The following is a 25,986-nucleotide window of genomic DNA, read 5'->3' on the forward strand; positions in this document are numbered from 1 at the left end:
GGTTGCTTTATTTTGCTAATGATCTTGCTACAATGGTTAGGTTTCAGACTATTCTGCATTTTCGATTGAAAGGAAGTCAAAGCATGCTTCAGCCAAAATCATTCAGTATCTTTAAGAAATTACAATTTGTCCTTTTGAAATTAAGAAATCTAAATACTTAAGTTGGTCATCTGTTTATTTTAAACAGAATCAATTCATGATACATCCATTCAAGCCTGTTTTCTAAGGCCAGCTATTCTGTAATTCTTACTACATGCTAAAACCAAATCTGAAAGTTTCAGGCTTTGCTCATTAAGAAACCCAACTGCTGAAAAAAATCCATCAGCTGTTACATACAGAAGACTCTTACCATTTTTAGAAATATTACCAGAATAATAATTAAATGTAATACTACCATAGTTATCAACAAACCACTTGAAACAGACTAGTGGGGAAAAATAATTCTACAAGTTTGCCTTCAAATGCTGTTATTGACGCAGTAAGAACTTCTTGTTACAACTGTTCTTTTAACCTAAAAAGTTGTAAATCCTCCAGAACTGATTTCTAGTTCCATAACAAAAATTCTTCCTAACCTATTTTTGGAGAGATGTGTTGAGGAAGCTTTCTGTATTCTTCCAAATACTACAGATATGATCGCTATTTATCTACCATTACTAAAAATACTCAAGAAAAACACTACAAAGTGCAGCAAAAGGAAAGATGGAAAATAAGGAGAGAGAAATAATTACATGTATTCCTGTTTATTTTACAGTAAGATTCCGGGACTAACACTAGTTAACTGTGTAACTGTAACTAGTTAACTGAACACAAATACGGAAGGTATGGACAGATGGAAACTATTCAGTGCATCCAGTCATTTTATTATATTGTTTGGTTTCCTGACATTATCAGAATGAATCATCTGTTTCAGCAAAGGCATGTTCACAGCTTCTAGAGAGACGGCTCAGGTATCAGAAAGAATGTAACCATATGAGTATGATACGCTGCTTGGGTTAACATAATATCCTACTTCTCTATGAGGTTAATTATGTCTAACAAAGCAATGCATGAATAATAGCTACTCTGCCTCCAGAAGTAAGCACTTATAACTCCTTCAAAAAGAGAAGAGAAGGTCCCTGAAAAACAGCTTACAACCTAAGTTATTTCCTTGTTATAGGCACGTTTGAAACATCTGAAAAATGTTTTCTCTTTTTATCTCTTCTCTGTTATTTGCAACATACAATACATAACTGCAAACCGTGTGAGTGTAGGGGGACAATCCTTTTGCAAGGGTTCTCCCCACTCTAAGTGGCATCTGCTATTGGCTAATTCAATACACTTCATAAAATTTAATCAATGTTTTGAATTTCTAGCATTTTACTAAATTATTATTTAAGAACAAACATTTTACTTCAGAACCAGCTGAATACAACTGCATTTACCCTACAGTCAGAGATAAGATATTTTTAAATACCTGTTCTTTGATACTGGTAAGGGAAAACTTAAGAGATCAAAAGACGGAAATGAAAAAAAAAAAAAAGGGAGTGAAAACCCACCATTCTGCTCTCCTGATCCTGAAAATGAAACTATTTGTAATCTAACTTCTGGCATTCTGAAACTGCTCTAAAAGTAGTCTCTAACTAGAGACTAGAGACTAGAATCGGCTCATCCCCTTCCTTACCAAAGTATTGCATCAGCTCACTTCCCTCCTACTCTTAACATTTGTTTCTATTCATCCATTCACTCCTTGCAGGTCTACATATTATTAGTAAGTTCAGTTCGAAGTGTTAAGTGTTCAGTTCTTAATAACTATTATTTAAAAATTTTCGAGGCGCTTGATTTTGATTTGATTTGCTTAAGCACTTTGTTGTATTACTCATGTATGATTATTAAATGTTCTTCAATCACTAAAGAAAACCGATTATGCTTTTTAATTACATATTATTTACACCTTTGAAGAGTGCTGTCCTTTATGAAGGACTTCACATGTGTAAGGGAACAATTCATCACAGCAAGATTTCTAGACCTGACTGAAAAGAGATACCACTCACTGGAACACCTACAACATAACCAGCTGTCAGTACAGTAGACTCTTACAAAAATGATGTTTACACATAGTTAGGAGATCTATGATAAAGGGCTGCCTTTGAAAAACAACACGTAGAAGTGAATTCTCAGATATAGTTTAAAATACCAATGGGCAAAATCTGAAAGTACCAGCTAAATAAAATACTGCGAGGACACCTTCCAGAAAAATACGTGTATCAGATTACAACAGGGATTTCAACTGAAGATAACGAAGTGCATTAACTGAAAGACATCAATAACAACCCCACTCATGTTATTTTTCTATTTCTTCCTTTTTACCAATATTTCCGTCACAGTAGTATCTGGGCAGTTTTCAGAAAGACGACTTAAAAAAAAGGACACTAAAGTCTAGCTATTTTGAGAGGTACTTCTAGAGATGGGTTTGAAATAAAATTCTATAATGAGACACTACTGTGGCAGCAGAACGCTCTTTTCATGCAGATAGATACAAAGAAAATACATAACGTTAGTAGAGGAGGTGAAAAACCTAGAGAACTACATGGAGCAGTAAATAAGGTCTAATACAAAAAATCTGATTAGCAGTGGCAAAAAACACCTTGTCTAGATTACTGATGGCCAGATTATTCTGGGTGCCCAAGAAGCTCTATATAAAAAAGTTCAGACTAGCTCCAGTGTTTGAAAACATGACTTAGAAATACCTTTAATTCATCAGTAAGGTATGATTCACTTTGATTCAAAAACTTGGATATTAAACAGCTTTGCATGTCTGGCTACTAAGACTGTTACCTGTAAAGCAGAATCAGATACAGTTCACAGTACAGTGAGTCCTCACATTAACTTCTGTGAAAGCTGGATAGAATTTTAATATATCCTTGCTCTGAAATCTGCTACAGCAACCAATGCCCATGCAATACTATAGTTATAAAATTATGAAATCAACCAGAAAAAAAAAAATCTTTGAATATGCCAAAAGACAGGGAAAGTAAGTATTCCTCATACTGAATTAAAAAAGAGTATTTCCATTACATCTTGCTTTCAAAGATGGCCATCTGCCATAAACACGAGAGATGCCTAGCACTATACAGTGCCTGCACAGTAAGTCCAATGTTTTTCCTGGAACTGTTAAGTATTTTTGCAAACATGAAGAACTGGGTAATAAAGCTTGATGGAATCACTGGGCTTGCTGTATAGATTATGGATTTACTTTAGTACCACACACACATACAGCAGCTTTGGATAGGATAGTGTATGTCCAGAAATTTAGGACAGACTTAGCAAGTCCTGAATATCTATAAAATGTCAGATCAAAAATGCTACCAGAAAGGTTCAGCACAGTTTTACTATTCACAGACATTCAAATCTTCCATTCACAGGGATAGACATTATATCAACTAAAGGTATGCTGGCCTTCACCAAAGACTGCAATGTTTTAATATCCATATACCCAGCGTATTCTGACAGGGCTACAAGGCTGCCCATTGGGAGACTCTACTCACAGTTAGTCAAACACACTGTCTTCCCAAAGCATAGGTACTTGAGGAAAGAGGGGGAAAAAAATCAATAGTAAAAACCCAATCTTTTATTTATGTAAGCATAGTTCTTTAATCAACTCATGTTTGTTTTTTCATGTTGCATCAAATCCACATGACAAAACATTTTGAAATTGCTCATCAAGTTGCTTGTTAAATATTATACACTCAGAATTACCTTGAATTATTTTGAAATGTTTTGTCTGATTGATTTTTCTTTCCTTCAGATTTGCATCTTGTGGTCAACTGAGTTTTAGGTCCAAGGAAGGACAGGGCTTTTCCTTCAGCTGGGAGATTTATAAGGTCTTTCTCATGTGGATTCTCTGGCACATAGTAAGTTATCAGCACATGCTGCAAGTTTTCCCTCAGGCAGAGAACTCTTATGGTCTCTGTCCTCCAGTCAGCAATTTAATTCCATAACACTTACAGGAGCTTAATTATCTTTAAAAACCTCTACCTTGCTCAAATGTGGTTAACATCATTCCACTGATGGAAGAATTTCTGAGTAGAGGTAAGGGCAGAGACAGAAACACACATCACAGAAAATCAGACCAAAAGAGTTTTTCTAATACAATCCAAAGGAGAGTATTATACCTTACTAACTCTTGGTATAGCAGACCTTATGAATTCTCATCTTTCCAATGTTTAACATTTTTCTTAGAATTCAAATTTGTGCAGTTATGGTTTACACAAAAACTATGTCTTTGATGTTAAATGGCAAGTATGTTTCTACACTTTCAAAATGTGGGAAAAAAACCTGGGGAACATGAAAATAAGCATCTAACAACAGAGAGCAAATAAAAATATTTTTAAAATTAGAAACTCATGAGAGTTTCTACCATTACATTTGTATTTAAATGGCTGCAGTTGTAATATTTATTTTCGAAAGTTAAATAATTCTAGCTAATGCCAGACTGTGGGATCAAAATTTTTATTGCATACTCTCTTCAATAGTTCTTTAACTGCATTTCTACATCCTAATCACTGGACTAGTTAAACATACATTAAACATACATTAAAACACATGCTGTGACACTGCTGAGGCATAAGGATCCTACAAATGAGATATTTAAATGTATTCCATGCATCCTACCTGGGATTTAGGGTTTCATACATGTAGCTTTTTCCTGCTCTTGTGTTCATTCTTGCAAACCCGCGTAACTACTCAAGGCAATTAACCTTGCCTTAGCTTCTCAATCTTGGACAAAACCCTCAAAATCAGAAACTTCCATTTAGATGAGCAGGTTTCTATTTAAGTGCCTATGTGGCCTGATTTTCCAAGGCATCATGTACTCAGAAGCTTCCACTAAAGACAGCGAAAGGACTCACCACTGCTAAGTATCAGGTCAGTTCAGAAACCTACACTTAGCTTCTAGAGATTGCTGAAAATCATATGGCCCAGATGCCAAAAATGGGATGATCTTTAGTCATGTTTAACTAATTCTTCTGACACACCTTGCTTCTAACATGATCAGTATTATCTGCTAACATCCCAAAAGTGTGCATTTGACTGAGCAGTGCATAAAGGAGGGAAAACAAAGATTTCACAAGCCGAAGGACTAACAAAGCTGGAAGATGGAATTCAGTTTGCTTAAGCTAGACATTTAACTCAGATTCATTAATTCAGACTCAGGGCTGAAGTTTCAACTTAGTTGGTGAAGAAATAACTGGCTTTGAAAGTCTCCAAAAGCAGACTATGTCTGCATAACTGCTGCCTAAACTCAAGCAGACAAGATCTTTATTTAGAGATACTCAAAAGCACATGCTGCTCTCCACTGACTACACAGGAGCTTAGGTCCTTATTTTAGGAGGATTACTTTACTAGGCACAAGGGACGGTACACTAAGGTACTTAGGGCTACGCCTGCCATCAGCAAGTAATACAGCACTACAGGAACAGATCAAGGGCATCAATAGTTGGTGCAGAGACCCCAAAACCTACAGTGTATGCAGCTCCAAGTTTTTACTGCAGACTGGACTTAGTCTGATTCTCTGAACTGAAAGACCAACTACACGTGGTTCAAAGCTGTACATAAAAATCAGTCATTGGTTTGGACCCTTATACTTCCATTATGAGTTAGTGCCCATGTAGTACATACCTGGAACAGATCTCCTAGTTTAGTTTCCTGCAAAAGTAATCTAGTTCACATGCACCAAACCAACCAACTCATGGGAAGCAGGGACAGCTGGGGGCTTTGCTCCAAAACTACACTATTGCTCTGAACCACAGTACTAATGTAGACACAAGCTAAATAAATCTCAGGATCTCACTATGGCTTCCATCTCTTCCTCCCCTCTTCTTCATCCCTGGGAGGAAATCAGTCATTTGAGTTATTACCAGCGCCTTTCTTCTCCATCTCACTGACTGGTATTGCAAACCTTGTTAGGAACTTAGCATCTTCAGAATATGAATAACCTCTGCCAGATATGACTGATCTTGGCAAACAACTTCAAAAGTACATTGTGGTGGAGTGACAGACAGACAGTATGACCTCTTAAGATCATTTCCGAAGGAAATCAGTCAAAAAACGGTTACTCACAACCACTGGCTTTCCCATATTACTGCCTATAAGAGCTATGCTTTCATCTTAAATGTCCTTGATACTGAAACCCGTAAGAGAAGACCTTAGCATAAACCGCACTTTATACAAAGTTTCACATTTATTTATTTTGAAATCTTGTAACACAGTAGTCGATTGTTTGAACTAGAAATGTGCATGTTACCAGCCTATTACAATAACAAATTGTAAAAAGTGGCCAGTATGTGAACATTTTAAAACTGTGCAGGGAGAACACACAGTGCCATTTTAAAGAAACTTTTATAAGCATATTTACTGTACAGATTGCAATGCTATATATCTGTACATTGTTTATACCTTCCCAAATTTTTTCTGCAGTACTGCCATCCTACCAATTACAGCTCATATCTTCAAACTTCTCTCATTAGCTACAATATCAAAAGGGTTGCACTTAATTGAGCCTTTTCTTTTCCATGAAATACTGATTTTTTTCTCCCACAAGTAACATATCAATAGTAGATGAACATCAGTGATGTTCTAGCTGCTATAAACTGCTCCTTCTTCACAAGGGTTCTCCAGTCCAGTAACTGGCGGTTAGTGTTTCAGTCACTGCACTGGTAGCACATAGGTACACAACACACAGTGACAAATTCCACAAACAACTATAACAGTTACATCAATACAGAGAACACCAAATCCTTCAAGAAAAAGGTGGAAAAGACAAGGTTACATAGTAAAGCACTTAAAAGTTTCCATACGCCAAAACAAACATTTCCAATGTAGTCTCAATTCACCCCCTTGTTGCTCACACTTTCTGAAAGCAAGACAAGATTTACATAAATGCATATTACTCTATGACATTTAACTAAAATGGGAAGAATGCTAGGAATTCCTAGAATACTTTCAGGAAAACTATTAATAAGTTCATTTACCTGCTCACTACTGCGGGACTGAAGAGATTAATTCATATTCTGGGAGAACAGAATGTAAGATAGGTGATGGCTAACCCGGCAAGCCTGTCTTGCTATGAACACATCATCAAAGACTCTTGCCATATGAACATGGTTATTTCAGATATTCAGGGAGGACCAAGAGTAGGACATTTTTAACTGGTTTGTGCTCAGAAATTACATATCCACTCCTTTATCTCCTGGTCTGGTAAGAAGAAATAAGTGTCCTGTCTCTGTCTTCACTTGCTTTCCTCCTAGCAGAACTCTGAAGCTTTTCCTATGAAAGCTGTAAATACTAACCCTACCAGCAAGGTGAGGCCTATGTTTCCTCCAAATATTCCTCATGAGGACCGAAGATGGTCCTTTTTCTGCAGAAAAGTGACAAAACTGGCAACCCTGGTATAGCCCCAACTGGCAATCAATATAAGGAAATGAGGAGGCTCGATCCAAAATAAAGTTGCCTCCTTTTGCTACTGGGAGTGAAAAGTGCCAGCTCCAGCTCTTCCCCATCCTTTAGTTCACAAAACCATTCCTCCCTCTCAGAGTGACACCTTCCAGCCCATAGCTATCTCACAGTCCTGAAAATTAACCAGTCCAGATGTAACAAAGAAAATAACTACAGAGATTCTAAGAAAAGGAGGAAATTTAAGGCTGGGATGTTAGCTAACATAAGCCAGGAAATTTAAAACAGAAATTGAAATTTCAGTCTGAGACAGACATTTTGGCACTGATACTGCATGATTTTCCTTTGAGTATTGTCAGTCAAGATCCTCACTCCTGGGACTATACCTTCACAGTACATTCCAAATATATACAGCATGCGGAGATGCTTTGAAATTTGACGATATTTGCATTTGGACTGACATCTTCTTGTAATATGTTTGACACTGAACACTTCTGTAACAAAGAACTGAGTCGATTTCAACCCAAGTCTTTTCCAAAGAATAATGGGCAACTACACACGAATCAGTAAGTGAATAGTTTGCTACAGCAATGAATGCCTCTGAAAACAGCAAGTTTGCAGGCACCAGATGGAAGAAGAACATTATTGCAATTCCTGCATCCCATTGTGTAACAGCCAACAGAGCCGTTAACGCTTTCTGGTGATTTCTAAGCTTTTTAATGTGCTTTCCTTTGAAGGTGGTTTTTTGTGCCCTGTCAGTCTGCAAGCTAGGTTCAGCTGTCTGGGAAAGAAATTTTATTGGCAAGCTATCAAATAGGGAAAAATACAATATACAGATGGAAATAAATACTAATAATCGTATTACAAAAATCACTAGATGGACACAAAGCTTACGTTATAAAGTATGACCTATTACCTACAGCACAAGTCTTCCACCTCTTACAAGCCACAGCTTTCTCTCTTCTATACTAAAGCCGTCTGCCTTTCTGTATCTTAGTTTATCACTTATCCCACAGAAATGTCTATCTCATGATCCCAAGGAGTTTTTACACTTTATTGTTTTCTTTTTCAGAAAGCAAACTTAAATCTTGTTTAGCATGTGACATTACGTCTTCCTCCAGAATTCAAAGCAAAATGGTAAAAGATGTTTGAGTCAATTCAAATTACTTATGTTCATTGCTACCACCACAGATCACCATGAGAAAGCTACCCACTGCGCAAAATACTCCCGGTCACAGACATCCGTTTATGCTAAGTGGTGTATTTTCCTGTTCCCAAACATATATGAACATTTAAACAATGTTCCCTTTGCTTAGAATGTGCGTTCAGTATCTTGTATACAGTAGAAGCGGTAGTGTCTCATTTAAATTGTCGATAAGCATGTCTAAGCGATGTCTGAACTAGTCCCGGCAACCCAGGGCAGAAAGATCACACAACATTAACAAGCTGAATTCAGGTGAAAAATACCTGCTATGTATTAAAGATATATTGTCTTGCCCATTCAGGAAAACACCTGTATCTCATACAAATTCACAGAACCAAACTCATTTCTGCTGTGAACTAGAATAATAATCTTGAAATTGGGGCGTTCGTAATCACATTAGTACCAAATCTTAACACTCTGCTTTGGTAGTATCATGTTGAGTACCAGTCCAGTGAAAAAAAGTCTTATTTTCATAGCTACATTTTTAAAGGGCATATACTAAGACTTGACTCCTAAAGGGTAAGAAAGCAGTGTCTCCTCACTGTGTGTTTGTCTGTATGAGGAAAGATAAGTTATTATTATTGACAACAAAATATTTCATAACTCTAGAACATATTTTCCTGCAGCAGAAGTTCCTAAATCTCAACTTCAATGCTATTTAGTTATATCTAGGAAGGACTAGACCTCAAAATCACACACTGATTACACAGTATAACTCTATAATGTCCTCGAGGAACACTGCATTCTGACCTCAGGAAGAAAGCCAAATCGTTATCTTTACAATATTACTATAAAACCAGCAGTGGCTGCTTTTTAATTAATAAGGCTAACAAATAAGATTTGCGGTATAGAAAGATTTAGCATGCAGAAAAAAGATATGAGACTACATCTTCTTCCAGAGTAGGAAATAATAACTGTTCTTTGTAATGGAGGGGAGAAAAGAATTGTTTCATGTATCTTAAGAATGACACACACAAACAGTTCAGAGACAATGATGCTGAGATGGTGTTGGGGAGGAAACAAAACGCACAGTTAGACCTCACAGCTAAAAGGACAATAACAACGAATTTTCTACACCACAGCAACATGTGCAGGTTTGGCCATTTTGCCTGGTTCTCAGGAAGCCACTGCTCACCCTAAGGCCCTACATCTTCAGTATTCACTCCAAGTGAACACAACCTGTGTGTTGCAGGCTGAATAATCCAAACACACTGAAAGATGAATCATATAACACTGCTACAAAATATAGGCACTTGGTCAAAATAGAAGTATTGCTCCAATACAGATGTGCATTGTCCCTAGAAAACAGAGCATAATACTGTACCAGTACAATTTAATTTAAAAGAAACAAAGGAAGGCATATATGCGAGACTGGCAACATGAAGTATTTTGAGGTTCACCATAAAAAGTAAAATGTTAACAATTGACTAGACTGTGATTTTGTTTCCTTTGTGGTAAAACAGTATTGACAAATACTATAGTGTCATGTTTCTTGTTTGTGAGCTAAAGTCATAAACATTTGAGAAACACAGTCTGGACAAAAAGACAATGCTCTGCCTGGAGTTAGGGCAGCGCATCATCAGACTGCCCCTGGAGCAGCTAAACACTGAAATTATCATTCGGGTGTTGCAATCTCCCTCGGGACTCCCTCGTCACTCTGGGAGGGAGCAAACTAATCTACACCTGGCACAGCATATACCGCCCAACGTGCTGGTGCAGCAATGCCACCCAGAGTGCTGGGAGCAAGGCTCACGCTTCTTCACTCCATCCACCCCCATTTGCTACCATCACTAACTTACGATATACGTATGGGCATAAAACAGAAGCACGCTTTAAAACCCAGCTTTCCAAAACACTACTCATGATTTGGGTGGCTCTCTTACATCTCCATACCCTACACTGGCCAAACCAAAATATTATTCTGTATCAGTTAATTTCAGAAGTATTTCTATTGCTCCACAATCTCTTCCCTCTATCTTCTTAAGGCCAGATTATTCCAAACACACATGAAGAACTGTTTTTAGGAATGCAAGAATTTTAAATATAATAGAAAGAAGATTAATGTTAATATCACTGTCAGTTTCAATGTACATGCTTGGAGCATAATCCTTTCGCATTTTGCATATCTCAGTGATTAATCTATTGTGAACAACTACCACCAATATGTATCATGTGTTCTACGGAATCCTGAAGTGTAGTCTTAATATAAAAATGCACGCAATTTAGAGATAAAGCAAACTGTGAGAGTAAAATTCAGAGTAACACATGTGGGTCTTCTATGCATTCTAGTGAGCTTTTAACCACATGCCTGTCCCCATTTATGAGTTGTACCGAGTAAAAACACTGTAATGTACAGCCTCTTTCAACTTCTCAACAATCTAGTTTTGGAGGTTTAACTGAGGAAGTGTTTGGTATCTACTTGCTCATAGGTGATGAAGAATTGTTGTATCCTACTGATGTGCTCCCCTCAAACTCTTCATTCTCGTTATCCCCAAGTACAGCGCTGCTTAGGAAATGCCGCAATGGTACTATGTTACAAGACACATTAGTTTTAATATATTAAATAATATAATAGGATGCCACAGTGTGGCCGTACGTGCCACCATAAGCGCTACTGATGTGCCCATCACTTCAGTATCTCTTCCACTCATGGTAGCTCAATTTGAACTTTTTTTGGAGGGAAAAAAAAGGGGGGGGGGGGGAACAACACTTTGTAACAACAAGCTACTGTATTGTGAACTTATTTTTTTTTAAATAGTAACACAACAAACAAGAAATGTCTGATTTTTAACAGTTTTTCTTAAGACTACTACAGCAATATTTTTAAATTGAAAACAGAAAAACAGATTTTAACTTCTCACAAGTCCTTCCACTAATAAAACTGCAGAAGTTGGAATCTCTGAATGTTTTGCCCAGGTATCAAGGCATGTCAAGCATATGGCTATCAAAACACTTGATGCAAAAGTCACCAAGTCTTGTAAAAAAAGACATTACCCTAGCAAATTGAGAGGGGAAACACACAGCCCAGGTAGGTAACTATCTGAATGTGTGGCCCACTTATCTCTGACACTTCTGCTGTATATGCAATTATACACAGTTTTAAGGTAAATCAGTCAGCACAATTTACAGGGCAAAGACAACTGCTGCTTGAGTCCACTCTGGCACCATTTTTAAAAATTATTTTTTACAGTCTCATAATAATGACTTCACTTATTAAAAAGGCACACATAAAAAAAGACAGACTGTACATACATGAAATTAAATCACACTTTAAAATTATTTAATTAAATTTTAACTTGGAGAATTAAAAAAGTTTAAAGACTTCAGTCTGGATTGTTTTTTTGTCTAGATGCGCTAAAACCACCCATATACATTTTTCAAAACAACTTTCTAGATGTCATGAAAAAATGCACTAAATGGAAACAAAACAACAATACTTCCTTTTAATATCTATCATACAGGATCACCAGGCCAAATGAGGGAGCTTATAAATAATTTTGTCAGTGGTATTACTAGTATCTCAAAGTTCAGATTCTGGGAAAACCATCTTCACTTACCACAGTCTCAATGTGTGCTCCATAGGAAATGGAGGTTTATTTATTGCAGAAGGAAGACATTCTGCTGGGATTATGCCACGCCTTCAACCATGGTAACTCTAACTTAACTGTCACATTCAGTTACCAAATCTGAATTAGAGCATCTTTTTCTGTGTTCAATGTAGCATTTATTTGCTAATATTAAGCAACAACTCTGAATACTAAGATAGCGGATGAAAAGTTAAAATCACTCTACACTAACATCTGAACTAAAAAGAAACCACTTTTGGAGGTCATACATTTGCTTCTTCAGTTCTCCCAAAAGTTTCATAATTAGTTTATATATTTGCTTTGATATAGTTTCTAAGGTTTGTGAAAACTTATTAGGCATAACCTACTGAGTAAAACAGAACAGCAATCAAAGACTGTATAAGATAGAGAATTAAGATCAGTCCCACCACCCACAATGATAGTCAAGCCAACAGCATGTCATCAAAGCTGTTGAAAACTAAATGTAACTACTGTTAACAAGATTTGCCAGGATACCAAAGTGACACACAGAAAATGGTCTGTGCGTGGGAGACAAAACTTCCCATGTCTCCAGAACCTTACAGGACCAGAAGCATTTAGCTTCTTCCATGAAGACTGAGACACGCCATCAATGAAGGAGCCCAGAAGCAGGACATATCTGGGATTCAAACGACTTCTGTCACCACAGCACTCTTCCCTTATTGAGGCTTCTCCAGTTCAAGGAAGGGGTGTAATGTCTACACTGAAGTTTCTTCCAGCCTTGATATTTCTAAACAATGTCATTCCTTTGCCAAGCCTTTTCATGTAGAAAACAGTCAATAAAATCCACACCAGAATATTTTCTTGTGGTTTAATAAAGGCTAATTCCATTTTCAGATTAATACATTTTTAAGCAAAATCACAAGCATCTTCACTGCATTTTGCAACACACTTTAGATCTCCTTAGAATAAGTGGTTTCTTGATTTATTTTTTACAGGTTTCCATCAACGATTTGGGTTTCCTTTCTGTGACGTGGCATTTGAAAAGGTTGCTGGTACATATGCTAGACAACAAAGCATTAAGGAATTTGGAAGATGGGGCCAAACACTGGCCTGGCTAACACAGAATTATGGGGCACAAACATGTACTGTGGCCCAGTTAAGGCCGACTAGCAACATTTTGGGCAGCAGCACCAAAGGAAGAGCTCACTCCCGGGAGACCTAATGGAATTGGAATAGGAAGTCAAGTGTGATGAAAAGGGTCTGACTAGATCTGAGACAAACTGAAATTAGAATACTTCCTTCCTATCAAAGCTACTAAAGCTTCCCATATCAGTTTTTCAAGGGAACATATTTTGGTTTGAATATAGATGCAGCATGATTTACTTCCCTTCTCAGAGCAAAAGGGAAACTATTGAAAAGACTAGGGGTAAACTCATCTGTTTCTGAGTAACCGCAGTGCTCTTAAGCTCGGATCATTCATTACAAACTGATGGTTTAGGTGAGTATGTAATACTTGATTTTCTCCCTCTTTACTAAGGTCATTTCATTATTTTCTGCAGAGAGTGCTGGATTCCATTAAATGTATTTACATTTTTCTCCTTAAGTACTGTCTGCTGGGTTTTCACTTCACATGTTTTAACCATCCAACAAATACTGTGGTTATGCAAATGTTTACACTGAGTTCATCTTATTTACTTTTGCACAAAAAAAGGAGTTGTTCTTAATTCTAAAAATACTGGATTTGTTTAGAGAAAAAATGATTAATAATTACTAAGAACTGTAATTTTCTAGTTGTTATAAACTGAACAGCACAGCCGAACAGCAAATCACATGGTATTATGAAGTTTAAGAAAGATGTCAGACTCATTCCCACATCCTCCATCAGGCAGATCTTCACTAACGCTAATGAACATCTGCCAGCAAAGGTGGAGTCCACGTAAAAGTAAATACATAACTTAATCAACACGTTTGTGAAACTCAGCGCTCATTTTCCAAAGGCAACAGCGGGTACAAACAGACCCTCAACATTCCCTACCTGCCCACTCCTTCATAAAGCAGCAATGGCTCTAGCTTCAGAAATGGTTCCACGCTGACTCACCACTTCTGCAATACCCAGAAGAGCTGAGACAAACCACACACAGAGAATTATTCCTCCAAGTTATTGCTTCCCTTGAGCTATTTGAATAACAAACAAAAAGAACACATAAAGTGAATCCAGATTTTCCTATTTCACTCTTTTAGAATCTAAGCTCTTTGAGGCAGGAGGACTATCTTCATTTTGAATTTTGTACAGTATTTTTCACCTTATCGACAATTCATATAATAATATATGTAATTGTTCTGTCCTTGCTTAAAATGTGTCTACATAGCACTTAACAAAAGCTGGATGTGGATGATGGTAAATACTGAAGTCTAGAATGAAAGGCATCGTTTCAGTGCAGTTGGCTACCTGGGCTTATAATAAACTAAGTGAAATATGACTTTGTAGCATTTGAATAGTTTCAATCACAGGGAGGAAAAACCATTCTGTTCACCGTGATTTACTTAGACTGGAAAAAAGAAGGATGATTGAAAAGGGAAAAAAACCCCACAAATATAGAAGGGTAAGATTCCAGTTTCAGTGGAAGCAGAAGCTACTGCCTCACACAGTCAAGATACCAGTGCCACAGTATCCCTCAAAACCAAGCTCAGGTTAAGTTCATCAAACTTATTACCTCCCACAGCTGGTCATCACTGCATCTAGTCCCAGTCAAGAGCTTGTGACGAACAACTTAGATGAATCTCTTTTATAAATTTGGGTAATATAAGATTGTCAATATAGAAATATTTGAAACATGTTTCCACATATAAAATAAGTTATATAAAAGAAGACACAATTCCATGTTCATTGCTACAGACCCTGACAGATCTCTTGGCAGGACAGATTTGATTTGGATCAAGAAAGAACATACACTGAAGATTGTTGTTGAATTAGCCAGAACACAGTATGGTGGTTACACAAGATTTATGCTGTCTGCAGAAAAGTATAGATGACACTCAGCTGGCATAAAGTCAGGATAGCACAGAAAGACAACAACTGATTTAATAAAAATTTAACCAGAACAAAATTGCAACTTAAAATTTTCAAATGGCACCGTGTGTTTGTATCAGTTCCTTGTTTTACATCTCATGCTATTTTTATTCTATTGGAAGATACTCTAAAAGATTTATGAACTCTTCAGCTTATACCCTAGGGACTGAATCCAATCTCACTGGTTAGAAGGGTGTCCTCCATAAACTTGGTCAAAAGTTTGTTTATGGTTAGTCACAATGTCATTAGTAGTTTCTGTTTACCAATCTGGACGTTAAAACAAACATCTTGATTAAACTAAATCCACAGAAATCAGAGAATGGCATTCCAGAGGAACATTCTCAATCCTTTCCTACTAAGATGGCAAATGGAAAGATAGAGTCTGCATAAAACAGGATCCCCAGGCACCTCGTTAGATAAACGGCTTGACAACTCAGTTACTGCCAAGTATAAAGAGAGAAACTTTTTAAACTGCTTTAAGCAGATATTAGCATTTAAGCATACCTGTCTCCAGATACCTTGCTTTATAGTGTCAGTGCCTCTACGTGGAGATATTTTTCACATTTACCTTCATCTAAGCTTGTGTTAATGGTCATTTCAATATAAAGACTAAAATCCAACTCATGACACTCATATTGTACTCACTTAAAGCTGTGAGCCTTCTCACGGCTCCCAACACCCTATACAGTCCTCATACAAGTTCATCAGGTAATTCCTCTACTGCCTAGGACAGCTCAGGAATTAGCAAGAGTGTGTCTGGAAAATAGCAGGTATCCAAGGTTCACTGACATGTGAACGGATAAGAAGGAAACAGTCAGAATTCTGCAGGCTTGCCAATGAGCTGAAGAAATCATCAATTAACTATTACGTGCAAGGTAGAAGTCTTCAAGTTCCAGAAAATGGAAAACCTGCTTCATACTAGATAACATGCCAACTTGCTGCAGTACAGCCCAGTGGTTCCAAAACCTGTTCTTAGCTTCTGCTGTATTCCTGCCGGTCCGACAGAGCAGGGTGCCTCCCATTACAGCAACTTATTGCCAATCAGCTGATCCTTAGTATCTCACAATACCTGCAATACAGGAACCTCTGTGCAAGTAAGAAGGTCCAACAGGAGCTGGAATACAGCAACTCACACCACCACCGCCCCCAAAAAAGGGTGGTACTTTGCCATACTAGCATGTGCAGACCCATTACATGCACTGACTATGACTGCCCGCTCTGACCCCCAGTATCACAAAGGCCACCATGTTCCACTGCACAAGCATGCCAGTCTCAATCTAAGGATTTCAATCAAAGCTTAAGCCAACGTCAGTTGCTCCAACGGTTTATCCTTAAATCCTTTCTTTTTTTGAGTCGCTACTTTACAAAATCAGTCCTCAACTAAGTATAAGCTTTACTGTCAAAGCGAAATCTCGGCCTCAGTGAAGTTACCAGCAAAAATCACTACTGCTTTTAATGAGCTCAGATCCATATTTTGTTGTATGAGATTCACATGACAAAAAGCAGACATCTACCTCCAGGTTAACCATCCAGCTTCCCTTGATCATCAGTGAAGAAAAACAGACACTTTTAGACTCATCTTCTCCTAGAGAAGACACCTAAAATAGGTTGACTGATTTATACCCAAAAATGCTTTTTTACCTCCCTAGGCTGAAACAAAGATTTAAGTGACAAGCTCTACGTTGCAGATATCTAAAATAAGCTGAAAGAAACCCACACAGAATTTTATTCTTGGTTTTCAGATGAAAACACAACTTGTATAAATGGAACCAAGCATACCACATAATACAGACTGCTCTGTAGAAAAGACCAGAATACATAGTTATTCATCACTCCTTCACCAGGAAGGGTCCAAATATTTAGATACCAGACAGTGAGATGGAAAGCTGGAAACATTAACTGTCCATATGACCAATGAACTGAAATAAACTTTTCAAGTAATTTGATCAGGTTCCCTGGAGATCCCATAAGATTAGCACATTTTTGATACTGTGATAACTGAGAATTGATTTTCTATTTGAATAAAGTTACTTCAGCTACTCTGTGTATTTTCTGTATTGTATCATTATACTTTAGTATCTCTTCACAGATTAAAACTGAACAGAACAGTAATAATTTTGCTTCTCTGCAGTTTCAACATCCTAATTGTACTCTTTGCTATAACAGGATATACTCACTGATTTATTCAACATCACCTCTTTCCTGATGTGTCTTTGGTTAAATTACTTAAATAGGAGTTATATCCTCACTATGGATAACTTTCCCATTTTTACACCCAGCTTCAAAAATCTGTCTTCTGATTTTCACCTTGCCTGCCAAAACTAACATTCTATTTGTAATCTCTGAACTGGATTCCCAGGAACAGGAGAAGAAAACCTTGTGGCCTCTTATGCCCTGTCATATACCACAGTATATTTTTTTCCTTGTCTTTTTGTCAACACTGGTTGTTCCTAACAATGGATATTGATTACTTGGACCTTAATTTCCTTATTTTTCCTTTCTTAATGTTCCTAGTTAATTATCTTACATAAAACTATGCATCATATCTCCTACCACACCTTGAAGGAGAAGATCAGACTACTGACAGATGGAAATATCTCAATAAGACACAAATAGTAGAGATACAATATAGAAAAATCTAGATCCTAACACTAATTCTGAAACTGAAAATTGTGAAATACACAACTATCAGACAAGGGCCATGTTTTTTCCAAAATAAATTAAAATCCTTATCTAGACCTCCTTTAGACTTCAAATATATAAAAATAAAATTTATAAGTTTTCTAAGGAAAAAAATGCTAAATATTGAATGCATATAACCAGCAGAAACCTTTCCAAGTTCTACCAAGACCACAACTTTTGCTGAACTCTATTCATCAGAATGTATTTCAACAACTTATTGAAAGAGGGTGCAGTAACTCCATAACACCATGTGATTTATGGGTGCAACATGTATTTTTACAGAAACAAAACCTATTTAAATAACAGACTGTTAGAACAGTGCAACAGGACTCCCACATTCAACATCTGTGGAAAAGAATATGCATCTTATACACGCACTGCTGTGCTTGAGCAAATTTATCCCCTCTACAGTCACCATTTCCATCTTTCTTCTTAGTGTTAAATATATAGTTTTACTTTATGTATCCATAGCAAATTTCATTTTCCAACTTATTGATGTGCTTCTCCCATTTTCTACATTAAATAACTTTAACAGCCTGGTTACCCTTCAGTTCAATGAAGAATATAAATTTGACATAATCTCTATTAGTGAATATTTTGGAGAGGAAACTCAATTTTTTTCTTATGCATATCCTCATGTCTTATAACCTACATAATTTTCTAAGACCTTTCCTTCCTTCACTCTTCATCTTTACTGCTACTACGCACCATGAACAAAGGCTCCTTCTGAAAGAGGACCAGCTAATGTTCAAGGTCCCTTCCAACCTAGACATTTCTATGAGTCAAAACATAGAAATCTTTCACAATATTTCAAGAGGTAATTATTAATATTAGTATCTTGATAAACCATAGAGTTTGGCCAGGAATCATATTTCAGTATATTAAAGACTGTTTATTATTACATTTCAGTATATTAAAGACTCTGTTTCAGTATGTTACAGACTCTGAAGCCTTTTTTGTGTTGTGACAGTTTTTCTGTAGCTGATACTTCTTTCCAGAAGGACTCGATAGCTTTTTACAAGATGTTCTTTTAAAATACACTCTGTAATGAAGACTCGAGTCATTATAAAAAAAAAGTCACAATTGTCAAAAGCAATTCTGAATATAAACAGTAATCTGTTCTTACAAGTCCGGACTGAAGTATACAAACACTGTCATAGTGACAACTGAGTAACAACCTCTGAAGCATTGATATTAGCCTTCATTTTAAGAAACACTAGAATTTTAATTAAAGGAAAACTTAAAATGCTTCAGCTACCCTTCAGATGACTTACATACTATGCTTATAATTGGTACTTATCAAACAAATGCAAGGTAATGATTCTAAAGATTATATGGATTCCAATTTGTATCAAAGCTGGTGTATCAGCAATGGGGTCGTAAAATTTTCTTTTTTTCTTTTAGTGGATTGAATGAGTTGTCTTATTGGTAACAGAACCAAGTCTTGTTTCCAGCTTACTTGTGTCATGTGAACCCTAGCTGTTCCTCATGGTACCGTGAGGGACCAAGGTGCTGCTTTAGCCCAGTCCTGTACTTACACTGACTAGCCAAACAGAACATAAAGATCAGACTTCTACCTGCCAGTAAAAGTCATTTTCATCTAGTCAGCCATCTGCTTTCACAAAATTTTTAAGAACTAAATACTTTTTGATATCTACCCCTCTTTAAAATACAGCTGAAACCTGTGAGTGAACTAAAAAATCAGTATAAATGACTATATCACAGACTAACAGACAGCATTATTATTTTAAGTGCCATTTCCTTCAGAAACCAGGCCAAAAGAATACTCATTTCAGACCCTGTACCAGAGTCGGGGGGGGGGGGGGGGGGGGGGGATCAGTGTGGTGATGAAAAAAGAAAAGGAATTGTTGCAGAAAAAGGTAACTGGAAAATATACCATGTCCATCTATTCAACAGTTTATAATATATAGAATACATTATTTTCAGTCAATTATAATCCAAGATTCCTTTTCCTATTTATGGTAACAACAAGGGAGTGAATTTCTACAGTTTCTATCTTGATTAGTCACTAATCTGGAGGTCTAATGCAGAATCAAACAAGCAAATAGTTATTCAGATCAGTTCACTGTGAGTTTAATGAACAGTTTTGATTTTCTGGAAGAAAAAAGTTTACTCTCCTTCAAGAACACCAAATCTATTTTATTTCTCACCACCAGTTTCAAAAAATTGCTCAGTATTTTAAGTTAGCTCCACAGTAGGAAAGTATACACTGCATATAAAATTCTTATACACAACTTATTTATTTAGTAAATATATTAACCTCAAAGTTTTCTTTATTTTTTTAATTAATATTAACCTCTAAGATAACTAAATCTTGATGCTTAATCTTCTTCCACCAAAAAAAAAAGTTTCCTTAATGTTAGTGAATCAATGTGCAAAAAAATACTATCCTTCCATGAGGAAAATATATACATAAAAGATGCTGGAGCTTTTCCATTTCCTCCCCATTTTCATCACCAATACAGCTGTACACCTGAATGAGAACAACTGTAGGAAGAATAATTAAAAGCCACTGGTAACTTAAGATCTGAAATCTTTCTGAAGCAACTTAATTTATTAGTACAGTATTTTAAAAAATCCTGTTCATGATTTATTTTATAAACACAAAAGTCTAAAATCTGTACTTACTTCAACATGTGTAAATAATGCTTGTTCAATGTTATCATTGTTTTTCTCCTTGAGATCTGGTGGGATGTTTCTATTTCTTACTTGGAAGTGTATTTTACTAAGATAACCATCACCAAGGTCCTGCATTCAGAAAACAAGAAAGGAAAAAATTTTCTGTAGCCAAAATGCTAAATGCCATCAACTGTTCTAGAAAATAAACAGAGCATGGTATTTAGGCATAAGCTCCAAGTCTTTTTATAGGCACCAATGACTGCGTTGCTTTTCAGCATCTTCTCACAGGTAGTTTACACTAGTTCTTGGTGTTAAAGGAATTCAAAGAACTGAACAGTAAAAACAAAATTTAATATAGCTGTTAACTGAATAAGACAACTGCTACCTGGGGATCAGGATGAGTGCCAAAGAACTGGAAGAAAGTGCACTAAGGTCATGAAGAGATGCGCAGCTATTAACGATTTTGACCTATCTATTTCAAGCAATGCATTCGTGCCAGTATAAGCTTCCCAATTCTTGGTTTATTTTTGCTCTGTTCCCCCTCTAACTTTCTTAAAGTCCTGAAAAAAAAAAAAACACCAACACTTCAGAACTTATGTGTGCAGAGTCACAACTTGTTCCCTTCTCTTGATCACCTCCGAGGGTCAAATGTAAGAGAAAACAGACAAAGCTGTACCTTCTCCCAGTTCCCTTTTTATCATTCTGCTTCCCAGGCCACATGGTCTACTGTTGTAAAAGGCCCTTGTGCAATTTCAGAGTGGTAGGAGAAGGTTTTAGGAGGTTCCCCCCCTTGCTGACCTGACTATCTGCACACACATATAAACTTTTTTTTTTTAATTAGAAGTAAGAGGAGAGAAGAAGTTTAATAACAGATCACTGGAAAAACGTACACTCTGAAAGGGCGAAAGAGTATACAGAAGACAAAGAACAGCAGTTGCATGTTAAGAGCTTATTTCTCAAAGGAAACAAATAAATTGGGGTTTTATTAGCTGTTTCATTACATTTTATTTTAGACAAACACAGAAAGCGTATGCGCAACATCTGATGAAAAAGGATTCTATTCAAAACAGTCTCTACAAAATTCATTAATGTAGCATCAAATTGCTTGACAAGGCTGCAAATTTAACTATAATTTAACTCTTTGGCTAATCTGTCATTGCTGACACAGATTATTTCAGGTATTCTGACCTTTAAATCAACATGGGTTTTATTCTGACACACTAGTTCTCGCTTTTCAAGGACTCTGTAGAATATATGTACCTCCAAAATCCGCTATGGGCTACGTGTTTACTTTGTTCTTATCAAGTTTCACACATGAAAAATGATAATGCTCTCTGCATGTATTTTTGTCCATGAATTTTTAAGCATGAATCATACTACGAGCAATTACTTCCTTGTAACTTCTCCTACTGCATGCCTTACTTTCTCACTAAATCTCATCAAGAGCATGAATCTGTCAAACTTTGCTGGATGTCCTGGCTGCAGAACCAACTGCATCCTGTGCAATGAAGAATCAAGCATGCAGAGGACAACAGTGACAGAAAAATTACATCTAACTTGGTGATACAAAAGCGACTTCTCTTACTCTCAACACTCTCTCTAGTCTTTCCCTCTGGAGCTTCATGTGAGTGTCAGCAAGAGTAAAGCTACCCGCATTGGTATTTATCCTGCTAAGAGCAGCAAAGAAAGTACTAGAGCCACCCACAGAGGTAAAATGCCCCAAGGCACAATGAGCTTTGCCAGAGAAGGGTTGGATATAGCGTTCACCTCCCTGAACCAGTTCTTCCTGTCAGCAGAAAGGAGCCAAGCTCCATAGCCTTTGCATTCTGTAGTATTTGAGTGCCATGAAAAAATATCTATGGATAGCTGGAAACGTGGAGTTAGCAGTCTCTGTATTTGATAGGTGTATGTCAGAGGCTAGAGGAGAGGTGGCGGGAAAGAGAAGCATCCCTCCTATTGCACCCTCTGTAGTATTATGTATTTTGTACATTTCTGCCCCTATAAATAAATCAGTACTTTAGCAAGGACTTTGATCCCATTAATGTGGAAAGGCAGTCCATTTCTACTCCAGCTGTCTTGTATCATAAGCAAAAGTGAACTGATATAACCTTTGATATGATTATCTGGATTAACCTAACTAAATATGAAACAAACATAAAGCAGAAAGCAAATGGGGCAGCCTTCACAACCAAGATTTAACTATCCATCCCTAATAACAGCACCCAACTTTAGCTCTATCGGGTCCTACAGTAGAGGTGCTCTCAGCTTTTTAACACCTTTTTTCTGGGGTGGGGGAAAGACTATAAAAAAATATAGTTTAGAACATTTCACTTACAGCTATAAACACAGGGTTCTGCTTGGACCGTGTGAGCTTATGCCACAAAAGCCAGCTCCACAAAAACAATGAATATTTCATCATCTAAATTTAATCTCTACATAAAACACAGGAACACAAGAACACAGTTCTACAAGCCTGGTTTACTTGTGTGGTCTTATTGCTATCAATGGGTCTATTCACGTGAGTATGGAATGAGGAATGGGATCCAAGTGCATTACATCAGCAAAATTAAGAGTGCCCCAAACTACCCACAACACATATATTGGTAAAAAATGCAAAAAGACAACGAGACATCTTGTTAACGAAAAGCTTCCTTCCCAGACTACATACTATAAATGGACGGTCTCAACGGCCAGGTTTTTATCACACACTGAAATCACAGAGTCGCCAACTTGGCCCATTAAAAAAAAACTCTTACAATTTTTTTATATGTGAGAACAAAAATCTATCTCATTCTGCTATTTCCAGCAAAGCTTCTTATTTCACAGAAAGTTCAAACTTTGACCCATGTATTACATTCCCAGTAGAGGCTCAGAGCATCTTTCTTTGTTGAATAAATCCTCACAAATATAGCCTTGGACTGAAATCTAAAGTTTCAAATGGTTGCCTGTAAGAAAGGGTGCATTGTAACACTTGGCTAATATTTGCACTCTTTTAAAAACTTCTAAACAGAATGCATCTAAGGCCAAGATCCTGCTTCTTACTGAAATTCTGTTTCATCTGTGATGAAAGAGTTACAAATGCTAATGTACAATTACTTATGTAGAAATGAGGCATAGATTTACTCCAGGACTCCTTGCATTTCAAAATGGTACAAGCATGATTTTTCTCCCCAAAATTCATGAAAGCCTGGGAAACCACTAAAGCCATTAAAGTGGGGAGAAGAAAAGAAAAGAAAAGAAAAAAACTAGAGCAGTAGATTTTCTACAGCAGAAAGAAGAAATACACAGATAATAATGAGTATCCTAAACCATCCATTATCGAAAACTAGTCAGAGAAGCAAGAGAACACATGAAAACTTACACTGCCCACCCATCAAAGAAAGTGTGGCAAAAAGAAATCCTAGAACAGTATGGATTTATTATTAGATGGAAAATAACAGAAGCATTCCAAGTAGAAAAAGCAAGTATTCAAAATATTTCTGTTATTATTATAGAACAAATACAAATTATGTAGCCATATGCCATAACTATTACAAAGTTTTCATTTCAGCAGTGGTTAAGCAGGACATCAGCATGAAGTGGCTATCATTAGGTATTTTTAAATCAGTACATAAGAACTGCTGATTTTCTTTAAGTCTTTGAGCACTGTGGAAGTTTCAGAGAACTTTGGAGGAAGCCAGCATGTATCAATATATCTTTATATATTGGCTAATTTGTGTAACTATACACATATTAGCTTGACATCATCCCAAGCAAAATAATAGAAGACGTCATATAGAATTCAGTAAATAAAGAAATATATACAGTAAATGTAGGTTTTTTTAAGAAAAATAGATTTTGTCAGGGTAACTTTAAAAGACATGTTTGGTTGATAAGCACGAAATTCATAACAATATATGCTTAGACTTCCATAAGATAACTGTTGATTCCACAAGCAGAAATTAAAAAATTAAAATAATCCCACACTAATCTGACACAACTAAAGGATGAAAAAATGATTAATTCACAGATCTCAAATGTGACTTAAAAAATGAGGAATCATCATAAAAGAAGTGATTCTAATGGGGTCCTGTGGGACTAGTCTTGGCCCCGCACGATTTAAAATTTTGATTAATGACCTAGAAAAAATATGTAATTATTATTGGTGAGGTTTGAAAGTTATGGGGAAGCAGCAAATAATGAGGACTGATCATTAATACAGACAGATTCTTCTGGTTGCTGTATGCAACTAACATGTATTTTAATACAAAATATTAAGTCACTCATCTAGAACAAAGACCATGTGCTATTTCAGCTTAAAGGGTTAAAGAGATCCTTGGATATATAACCACAAGCACTTGCCCGGAGTAGGAAGGTTTGAATTTCACAGTGATACAACATTCATTGTCTAGTTCTGCCCATAGTTGAAAAAGGATTTTTATATACTGGCAAGGATTCAGAGGAGATCCACAAGACTGATTAAAATATTGGAAAACATGTCAAACAGTCAGGGAGCTCAACATGTTTTGCTTTTACACTGACAAGGTTAAGGGATGAATTGATCTGAATCTAAAGTACCAAAACAGAGAGAGTTCTGATAAAAGAAGGGTCCTCAGCTTAGCAGACAAGGTACAGCTACCAATGGCTGGAGGATGAAGCTAGGCAGTTAAGATTAAAAGGAACACCTTTTTTTTTTTTTTAATTCAATTTTAAGCATAGCCAACCATTTGAAAGGCTTGTTGAGAGCTGTGATTGTTTCCCCATCATTGGGAATTCTGAAAATGAAGACTGCATAATGTCTTAAAAGACATTTCCTGATCAAAACAGAAATCATCTCAGGTAATCCTACCCCTTTGTTACACAACAAGTTGCACTAGGCCATCCCAGCAGTTGCTTCTGGATTCATGAACCCTATTCAATACGTGTACTGGCCCAAATCCTCATGTAAACCACCTATGCACTATTTTGTTCTTGGGCCAGCTGCGTAAAATGCCATTTATTTCACATGTTGTAAACCCCCCTTAAAGAATGTTCCAGCTTGTGGTGGTTGTCAACAGCTCAAAAAGGCCAGCATGAGTATCTAAAAATTAGCACTACGATTATTTTACCTTGCTAGTTCTCCACTCCCAACCATCTCCTATCTGCTGTGAATGTTTAATAAATTCTTCACAGTACTGCTTGAATCTTTTTTCTTCCAAAAAGAAGTCCTCTTCACCTGCCATGCTACTGGACATCTGCAGAGCAAACTAAATGTTAGTACTGACAGATGAAATGAACACTAAAAACTTTCACTGATTTATAGCAATTGAATAGTAAAATAAAAAAGCACTGAGGAAAAAAAACTGTTTCTTTAAGTAAAACAAAGACACGTTTCTTCAAATACATTAGAGAATCACAGATACACAGAATGGCTGAGGTTTGAAAGGACCTCTGGA

At 36.6% G+C, this 25,986-nt stretch overlaps 1 protein-coding gene across 1 annotated transcript in view; it reads right to left on the bottom strand.

Moving 5' to 3' along the window:
• Window positions 1-25,785, bottom strand: part of ATG10 (autophagy related 10) — a 79,746-nt gene extending 53,961 nt beyond the window's left edge. The window contains exons 1-2 of the mRNA XM_050913329.1: window positions 25,660-25,785; window positions 20,582-20,701 (exon numbers count right to left, since the gene is read on the bottom strand). Coding sequence (XP_050769286.1) covers window positions 20,582-20,701; window positions 25,660-25,785 — 246 coding nt within the window. The remainder of the gene's footprint in view (window positions 1-20,581; window positions 20,702-25,659) is intronic.
• Window positions 25,786-25,986: the final 201 nt, after the last annotated feature.

The sequence above is a fragment of the Gymnogyps californianus genome, chromosome Z, assembly GCF_018139145.2.
Source record: "Gymnogyps californianus isolate 813 chromosome Z, ASM1813914v2, whole genome shotgun sequence".
Classification (NCBI taxonomy): domain Eukaryota; kingdom Metazoa; phylum Chordata; class Aves; order Accipitriformes; family Cathartidae; genus Gymnogyps; species Gymnogyps californianus.